The 10,511-nt window shown below is 30.6% G+C and overlaps 1 protein-coding gene across 1 annotated transcript in view; it reads right to left on the bottom strand.

The window, feature by feature from the left end:
- The window catches only part of LOC107716598 (epidermal growth factor-like protein 6), a 22,279-nt gene extending 13,159 nt beyond the window's left edge, over positions 1-9,120 (bottom strand). Inside the window, exons 1-4 of the mRNA XM_016523095.1 lie at positions 8,977-9,120; positions 4,285-4,391; positions 2,779-2,871; positions 1,903-2,022 (exon numbers count right to left, since the gene is read on the bottom strand). Of these exons, the coding sequence (XP_016378581.1) occupies positions 1,903-2,022; positions 2,779-2,871; positions 4,285-4,391; positions 8,977-9,047 (391 nt within the window). The 5' untranslated portion in view covers positions 9,048-9,120. The remainder of the gene's footprint in view (positions 1-1,902; positions 2,023-2,778; positions 2,872-4,284; positions 4,392-8,976) is intronic.
- Between the last annotated feature and the right edge of the window lie 1,391 nt (positions 9,121-10,511).

Here is a 10,511-nt window from a genome sequence, read left to right on the forward strand (position 1 = left end):
TAAAAATGAGCTGTTATATGAGCAATAGCCATGTGGGCAGCACTGTGTCATATGCCATAGCTGTGCACAAGGTGTTTATCACAGCTCCAGACTTATTTGTTCATTAATGACGTCATCAGCGACTAGTCGACTTCGACTCGACTTTCATCACATAAAAGTCGACTTTAAAAAATCAGAAGTCGTTCAACCCCTAAACAATTGTGACTTTTTATTAAGAAATGAAAAATATAAACTGTGAGAATTAAACTTGTAACGTCACAATTTTGAGATTAACGTTGCATTTAGATGTTTTTATTTTTATTTTGCGGAGGAAAAAAGCTTTTCTCACAATTGATATAAACTAATAAATATAAACTAACTGATACACGTAAAGAAAACTTAGATTGTTTAGCAGAAAAGTCTCCCAAAAGAAGTAATGTTTACATCAATAATGTGCAATATTAATACTCTTTATTTACTTCAAAATTGTAGTTTATTGAACTTGTACAAGTATAAATTATAATTACTTTTGAGGTTATGGAACCTTTTTTTATTGAAAACACAGAACAACTTTATTGTCCTGAGGCTGGTTGCCTCAAAGTTGAGTTCTTACAGTGTTTTTGATAACAATTCACTCTTAAAGAAAGTACAACATATTAAAGGAAGAATTCATCCAAAAAATGAATACACAAAGTTATTGTTTGATGAATATGGAGCTCAGGTCACATTGACTAGTTGACTAGTGTTTTTTTTTTTTTTTAGGAAAAACATAAGAATGAGTAGAGTTTTTTGGAGTAAATACTTTTTGGCTGAACTATTGATTTAAATATCTGAATATATTGAAACACTGTCACTCACTTGCGCAGGAGCCATCAGGCATCAGCATGTATCCGTTTAAGCAGTAGCACATGTAGCTACCAAAGGTGTTCATACAGCGATGTTCACAGGGCCGAGGCTTTAGACCGCACTCATTCAGATCTGAACCCAGAGACAGAAAGAGATCATTAATGAGCAGAACATCATTATTTCTGCAGTATATAGCATATACACTGTGTGCAGTCTGGGAATTTACTGTATGCATGGAATACCTACTACTGTACGTTTGCTAAAATATGAGCCTCATGCAATCTCACAATGTAATGACCTTCCGCTGTCAATGTGATGAATGAATCAATAGTAATATCAGCCATGATACAGGGACGTCAGTCCCTTTTTACTGTAAAATATTACTGATAAGTCCATGTCTGACAATGGAGATGACCATATATTGATATGGGACTCATTTTCCCTTATGATATTTCAGGAATCATGTTGTGTGTTTTCTATTAGCTTTTAGAATCAAAACTAGCGATGCCAAATTGCATAAATAAATCAAACAAGTTTGCGCAATTCAGTTTGATTCACAGTTCACTCATGCATTGAATTGGTTATTATCATTAATGAAAAAAAAGTTACTTGAAATAAAAAAATATTACATAAAAAAATACTTTTTAAAAACTTTAAGTTGAAGTAATAAAATAACTAAAACTAAATAATCAACAAATAACTAAAACTGATGAATACAAATAAAAAAAAATAGAATAAATCATATATATATAACAAATAATAAATAAAACAAAAATAAAAATGACAAAAACACGCAACAAAATTGCTAAAAATGCAACAATTAAAGAGTTCTTACTTTTTGATAACAATTCACTCTTAAAGAAAGTACAACATATTAAAGGAAGAATTCATCCAAAAAATGAATACACAAAGTTATTGTTTGATGAATATGGAGCTCAGGTCACATTGACTAGTTGACTAGTGTTTGTTTTTTTTTTTTAGGAAAAACATAAGAATGAGTAGAGTTTTTTGGAGTAAATACTTTTTGGCTGAACTATTGATTTAAATATCTGAATATATTGAAACACTGTCACTCACTTGCGCAGGAGCCATCAGGCATCAGCATGTATCCGTTTAAGCAGTAGCACATGTAGCTACCAAAGGTGTTCATACAGCGATGTTCACAGGGCCGAGGCTTTAGACCGCACTCATTCAGATCTGAACCCAGAGACAGAAAGAGATCATTAATGAGCAGAACATCATTATTTCTGCAGTATATAGCATATACACTGTGTGCAGTCTGGGAATTTACTGTATGCATGGAATACCTACTACTGTACGTTTGCTAAAATATGAGCCTCATGCAATCTCACAATGTAATGACCTTCCGCTGTCAATGTGATGAATGAATCAATAGTAATATCAGCCATGATACAGGGACGTCAGTCCCTTTTTACTGTAAAATATTACTGATAAGTCCATGTCTGACAATGGAGATGACCATATATTGATATGGGACTCATTTTCCCTTATGATATTTCAGGAATCATGTTGTGTGTTTTCTATTAGCTTTTAGAATCAAAACTAGCGATGCCAAATTGCATAAATAAATCAAACAAGTTTGCGCAATTCAGTTTGATTCACAGTTCACTCATGCATTGAATTGGTTATTATCATTAATGAAAAAAAAGTTACTTGAAATAAAAAAATATTACATAAAAAAATACTTTTTAAAAACTTTAAGTTGAAGTAATAAAATAACTAAAACTAAATAATCAACAAATAACTAAAACTGATGAATACAAATAAAAAAAAATAGAATAAATCATATATATATAACAAATAATAAATAAAACAAAAATAAAAATGACAAAAACACGCAACAAAATTGCTAAAAATGTAACAATTAAAAAAAAACAACAACACACTAATTCAAAATATTAACAAACACTATATAATACCACTGGCACAAACCTTGAGTACATGTTTTTCCGGTGTATCCAGGGAAGCACTTGCATTTGTTGGGGCCGACACACTCGCCGTGTTTGCATCCCAGGTCACACTGAGCTGGTAAAACATTCAACAGTAGAGATATATTAGTAAAGGAAACAGCTCAGGTCAAATCCGTTCACAAAACCACACGTCTGGAAACCAAAGCCAACTTCTGTTCTCCCAGATTTCCTCTCAAAGTTCAGTGTGGTTTAAAAGCACCAAACCACAGAAGGAATGAACATATCATATGAGGTTGTGGATGGAATATTCACCCAGTGTTTCCATGTTTTGAACGACTACTCAATCGCCATATGGACACTTATACAGTATGATGACATTTTAGTGCCACATAAAAAAAAAATTGTTACAAAATTAAGATGATGAGAATAAAGCCATAGCATTGTGAGATTGAAGTCGTAACAATTTGAGATTAAAATTAAGTCTCAAAAATTTGATTCTTTTTACATGGCACTAAATTAACGTCGTACACTTGAATCCTTGTTACAAAAAACAAATAAAAAATACACAACTTTATTCTCAAAATTCATTCTCACATCCACAACTTTGTTCTCAAAGTATTACGACTTAAGCTCATTTTGCTATGACTTTATTCTATCATTGCTAAAACTTTGTTCTGGTCATTTTGATATTATCATCAAAATATTACGACTTTAATTTCACAGTACTGCGACTTTATTTTCATAATTTGTACTTCATTCTCACTATTGCGATTTAAATATCATATAAGACTTTATTCTTGTAATTTTTATTTTATCATCAAAATATTACGACTTTAATTTCACAATGCTACAACTTTATTCTCGTCATTTTGGCTTCATTATCAAAACATTACAAGTTTAATCTCATACAAGACTTTATTCTCATATTACTACGACTTTATTATTGTAATTTCTATTTTATTATCAAAATATTACGACTTTAATCTCACAATGTTCAGACTTTATTCTTGTAATTTTGGCTTTATTCTCAAAATATTAAAGTTCAATCTTGTATAAGACTTTATTATTGTATTGCTATGACTTTATTCTCAAAATATTAAAGTTTAATCTTGTATAAAACTTTATTCTCATAATTTTGACTTTATTCTCAAAATATCACGGCTTTAAACTCGTATAAGACTTTATTCTCAAAATATTAAAGTTTAATCTTGCACAAGACTTTATTATCACAATGCTATGACTATTGGTGTAATAATTACTTTATTATCAAAATATGACAACTTTAATCTCAATGCTACTACTTTATTTAGAAATTTGGATTTAATTCTATGAATATTCATATAAGACTTTATTATTGTAATTTTTACTTTATTCTCAAAATATTACAAGTTTAATCTCAAATAAGACTTTATTTTCATGATGCTATGACTTTATTCTTGTAACTTTGACTTTATCATCAAAATATTGTGACTTTTTTTTACATGGCACTAAAACGCCATTGTAGAATTGTTTAATTCTCCTCATTTACCTTCACAGTGTCCTTTGCTGTTTTTCTTCCATCCGTAGCAGCACTCCAGCCTGCTGCCGTAACGGCAAACACCTGCCAAACTCCTCGCTGGGATCTGACGCCTTTGTCTTTAAGGAAAACATCAGAAACATGTCAGTTTTACACTAAGATGGGAGGATTTCTAAGAAAATGCATTTAGATATGATCCAAAAATCACAACATGGAAGCAAAATAATGTTTTGTTTTTCATATGAAAACATAATACCAAAATTGTGAAATTTACCAAATTCTGAGTTTCTACACCAGATTTTTCAGTATACAGACTGCCATGACTAGTGTATCTCTGGACGTACAGTATTAGGCTGTCAGAGGATCACAGGTTGTTCCAGGTGAAAATGAGCCTTGATTTAAAGGTAAACGCCTCACTTTGGTGACCTGTGACCCTCCTGGACTAATTGCAGCCGTAAAAGCAGCAGAAATGGAGAAACACACATGAAGATCCAGCGGGGATTTGAACAGACAGGATGTAGGAACCTCTGCGTTTATGGCTCTTTAAGTGTTTAACAGATGCCTCTTGCAAGAACCCCTAACATTTCCGCTATAATTAAACCTTGTGCTATTCATGGCAATCACACATCAGCAGATGGATCAGGAGCTTCGTTCAAGCAGAGGTGTGTGTTGAGCAATAGTTAGCACTTAAACAGGCTTTCATAGACCTTGCATACACCTGTAAGAGGGGTTTGGCTTTGGGATTTTGCCGTATTAAATGAGCTTTTACTTCTTTGACTACTTTTCACAATTTTTTTTTTAATAAAGGCTTTGATTGTATGCATTTTCTTGACACTGAACAGGAACATTCTAAATTTTTAAATAAATAAATAATTAAAATAATTAAATAAATAGCTAACATAATAATTAAATTAACATTTAAATTAAATCAATAATTAAATATACTATATTATATAACTCAATTTTGTCAACGCTCGACTGCTCATTTGCATAAAGTTAAACATTTCTCAACTTTGTCTAGCTGCTGCACAAACCCACAATGTACTGTTGCAAAAAAAACACATTATCAGACTCAACTACAGGCCTACAAAAATTGTACTACAAAGCTACAATTAATATTCAGTAATATTATTGATTTAACTGCTTTATCACTGTCAGATGAGAACAAAACTTGAACTGAATTGAACTGAATAATGACACTATTGTCTTCTAAAATCGAAATCGTTTCATAATTGATAAACAATTTGCATTTTGCAGCATCGAAACTGTTATTGAACTGAACTGAATCAACATTGAACTGAATTGATCTGAATAATGACATTGTCTTCTATAGAGCTACTTTGCAGCTGAAATTAAATTTATTTTACAACATTATCACTGTCAATTTCCTGTTTATTAATGTGAAGCTGCTTTGAAACAATTTGTATAAAGCGCTATAGAAATAAATGTGACTTGACTTGACTTACAGACCACACAAATTCAAAATTTGTGGCTTTGAGTTAATCTCTATTATCTTTGAAATCATCTATAAGCAATAAAATGAAAACAATAATTAGTGTTTGGCCGATACACCGGCTGGTATTTGGCAATTTTTTTTAATTATCATAATTTTTTCCCCATCTTCATTAGTTTACTGTTTCTGCAATAAAATTATTAAACAGAACTGTTAAACAAAGTAAACGGCTGTGGAAAAGTATTACAGCGTTCGCTTCTTTATTAGTAGAAGATCAGTACTAAACACTAATGTTTTCTCATCTACAGGATTCAGTACATACAGATTTATATCACTTAAGTCTTTGAATAGCCTATCTAATAAACATTTAATTTCACAAACCTTGCGAACTTTGGTGAAAATAATTAATTTCTAATATAGTCAATAATTTCAGCAATTGTTATGCATGTTTTTTGTACTACTTTTAAATTAAATAGTGTGACAGTGACACCATAAATATCGGTTTTATTCTCCTCTCTAAGATACCAGCCATCTAATAAAAAAAAAAACTATATTGGTCGACCACTACTACTACTAATAATAATAACTTTGAGCAAATATACAAATTCAAATTTTACAGTTTGAAAAAAAAAAAAATGTGATGACTCATCCTGCACTACACAAATTTTCGTCCAATCAGATGCTCCCTAGAATGAGCAAGTCCCTCCCCCTAATTCATCTGCCTAGCAACAGAAAGTCAACTAAAGCCTTGAGCAATATATGATATATTACCTGCCCCAGTACTCTTTCAACAGAAAAAAAGACAAAACTGCTTTCATCAAGTGATCAACATGCTCTCTCTGGTTCCAGATGTTTGTAATTCTGCGTGCTTCTCATGTTGGTCTCTAAATTTGGACCGGGCTCCAGAGGGACGGAGTGAATCAGTGAACCGACTGAAATAAACTCTGTACAGCAGCAAATGGGAGCCAGTCGTGTGAACAGGTGGCTCATTACGGCCAAAATTAGCAGCTCATCATTGGCAGATCAGCACCGACAGCTTCCCAAACCAACACAACAACAGCCATTTACATGAATACTGCAGAAATATTTCAGATCTCAAGCTTGTGTATCATTTACAGCTACTTTTGCATTTAATAGTGATTTGATTTGATAGTTAACAGGAGGAGAATTTATTCAGGTTTACTGAAATTCATTGATTCAATCAATCAAAATAAATGCACTGAAAAAAACAGAGAGAGATATTTTCTTACTGTGGTAACACTTTACAATAAGGCCCCTTTAGTTAACATTAGTTAATGCATTAACTAACATTAACTAACAATAAGCAATACATTTGTATTTATCAATCTTTGTTAACGTTAACAAATATACAACTATTCATTATTTGTTCATGTCAGCTCAAATACATTATATTAAATGGTACTACTTTTGATTGTACACTGTAAAATAATTCCATAAAATTTACGGTAAAAAACCGGCAGCTGTGGTTGCCGGAATTTTACCGTAAAAACTATGGTAGCAACATTTTAGGTTTTACGGTTTTAACTTAAATTTACAGTTAAATACCGTAATTTCATTAACTGATATAATGTTAATATACCAACCTATTGAAGTACTGAAATCTGTTTTACATTAATTATATAACAACATGAGTTGTAACACACAACCCTATTATAAAAAACTAATAAAAAAAAAAGAAGAAAAAACATAGTTATTTCAACAAAAAACATCAAATTTGAAATATAACGCAGGGAATTCTGGGAAAGTCAATTTACGGTTATTCACTGTAAATTATACGGTCTTTTTCACTTCCAAAAACGGTATATAACCATAAAATTACATGTAATGTCCAATAAAGTTTTTCACTGTATATAGTAGGGGAATTTACCGTTAACCATTTAACAGGTTTTTACTGTAGCATTTTTACAGTCTTTTACCGTTAAATTCACAGTCATTTTTTACAGTGTAATAATGCATTAGTAAACATTAACTAAGATTAATAAATGCTTAATAAGTATTTGTGATTGTTAAATCATGTTAACTAATATAGTTAATGACTGTTAACAAACAAAACCTTATTGTAAAGTGTATTTTTGTCTTGTCTTCCATTTAAAAAAAAATCTAAATATTCATTCATCAAGATACTCGGGAAGCAAAAAGACTTCAGATATTAAGTCTTGTTTTCTGAAAAATGCACCAAAATTAAGTGAGTTTTTGCTTAAAGCATTAACAGATATCTGGCAATGAGCTAAGAAAAATAATATTGTTTTTCATTTTAATTAAGTTTGTTTTCTTCTTCTTCTTTTACGCATAAACTCACTTTTTTTTTTTTTCAGAAAACATGACAATATCAATATTGTTTATTTTTTGTTTGCAGTTTATGCATTTAATATGGTTACAAAAGCATTGAAAATTAAATACTGACCTTTAATCAAAAAAAGTTGCATTGGTCCCAAATGTTTTTGCACATTAATTACTGTTGCCTCTTAACTTATGAATTGATCTGCTCCATAAAAAAGCATCCTAAATAAGATCTCAATCGTTTCTCAGAGAAATCAGTGAGATTAAAAGAAGAAAATCCTACTTCTCAGATGTTTCTCTTGAGAAAAGACCTCGATAATCTCACATGTGTCTCTCCCCTAGAGATGCAGAAGAGATCTCAACAATGTCTTCAATATGAGCATTAACATGCTGAAGTTTTCTCCACAACAGAGGCTGTTTGATTTTAAGCAGGAGAAGGTCACTTACCTGTAGTCTGCAGATCCTGAGGAGAAATAAAGCAGAAATGACAGAGCGCTGATCCACGTCAACGCATAAACTCACTTTTTTTTTTTTTCAGAAAACATGACAATATCAATATTGTTTATTTTTTGTTTGCAGTTTATGCATTTAATATGGTTACAAAAGCATTGAAAATTAAATACTGACCTTTAATCAAAAAAAGTTGCATTGGTCCCAAATGTTTTTGCACATTAATTACTGTTGCCTCTTAACTTATGAATTGATCTGCTCCATAAAAAAGCATCCTAAATAAGATCTCAATCGTTTCTCAGAGAAATCAGTGAGATTAAAAGAAGAAAATCCTACTTCTCAGATGTTTCTCTTGAGAAAAGACCTCGATAATCTCACATGTGTCTCTCCCCTAGAGATGCAGAAGAGATCTCAACAATGTCTTCAATATGAGCATTAACATGCTGAAGTTTTCTCCACAACAGAGGCTGTTTGATTTTAAGCAGGAGAAGGTCACTTACCTGTAGTCTGCAGATCCTGAGGAGAAATAAAGCAGAAATGACAGAGCGCTGATCCACGTCAAATGCTTCATGTTTTAAAACAAGCCTCTTTATTTCTGCGCTGTCCTCTTCTCTTCTGTTTGCGTTTCCCAGTGTGACTGCAGGATGAAGTCTGCAGCGTCTCTCTCTCGTCTCGCTGAAACTCCAGAAGTCATTGCGTTGAGTGACAGAAGGGCTGGAAGTATTTTGTGGGGGTGTTTCAGACGTCTCTGAAACTCAATCTGTGACGTCTAGATTGATGGAGTCACGTCAAACAACTCACTTCATGCTCCGGGAGAAAGAAGACCTGGTTTAAGAGAAATTCAGAGTGAAAGAATGCACTCTCTTTATTCATGAATGTGAATTTGAATTGAATTGGCCACAACATACAGGAAGTTGAATTTACTTAATTGCAATTTAAAGAACGTTTACACAGTCACAATATAGAGCATTGTATTGCAACACAATTTTATGACAAAATTATTCATTTTGGCTAATTGTGCCTTTTGAAAAATGGACATATTTGAAGTACCAGTATTATTTTAGCATCACTGACACACTATTATAGCTTTTATAAAAAAAAAAATAAAAAATATATATATATATATATATATATATTCTGTTTTCACCTTAATTTTTAGTTTTATTTATTAGTTGTAGTTATTTAGTTTTAGTAATTTTGTTGTGCTTTTGTCATTTTTATGAGATTGAATTTTTTTACAATATGTCTTTAAAGTTTATATTACTTTTTGTTAGTTTTAGTTACATTTTTTATTGATTGTTTTAGATTTGCTGTTTTCACTGTAATTTTAGTTACCGTTTTAGTAATTTTGTTGTGTTTTTGTCATTTGTAACATATATAGATTTTCAAAATATGTCTATATAGTTTTTATTAATTTATTTTAGTTTTTTAGTTAATTTATTTTTAGTTTTTTATTTCCAGTTTTCACTTTAATTTGAAAGTTTCAGTAATTTTGTTGTGTGTTTTTGTCATTTTTTATTAGTTTTTTATTAAAGATGTCTATATAGATTCATTAATTTGTATGTATTATTTTTATATTTTCTGTTTTTAGTTTAATTTTAGTTAGTTTTATATATGTCTATATAGTTTTTAATAATTTTTACAGTTTATTTAGTTTGTTATTTTAGTATTTCAAGTAAACAAAAATTAGAAATGTTTTTTTTTTCTCCAAGTAACATCGTTTTAGTATTAGAGAACATAATAAACCTGATTTGTACATACATCATAGTATACAAACAAAGCTAAAACTGCATAAAACTATTAAATATATAGTATATTTAATAAATATTTAATTTAATACGATATATGAACTTTCATTTTTAATTGAATATATATATATTAATTCAAACCCATATTTTAGAACTGAACTGAAGTAAATATGTAACTTCTTCATGATCTTGATGAATGTGATGATATGTGACCCTGTCTGTGAAAACCCAGCTAAAGTAATTTTTTGGTGATTTGCTGTTTTCTATATAAAATAATCCTTCATAAG

The sequence above is a fragment of the Sinocyclocheilus rhinocerous genome, unplaced genomic scaffold (genome assembly GCF_001515625.1).
Source record: "Sinocyclocheilus rhinocerous isolate Xijiao unplaced genomic scaffold, SAMN03320098_v1.1 scaffold4165, whole genome shotgun sequence".
Taxonomy (NCBI): domain Eukaryota; kingdom Metazoa; phylum Chordata; class Actinopteri; order Cypriniformes; family Cyprinidae; genus Sinocyclocheilus; species Sinocyclocheilus rhinocerous.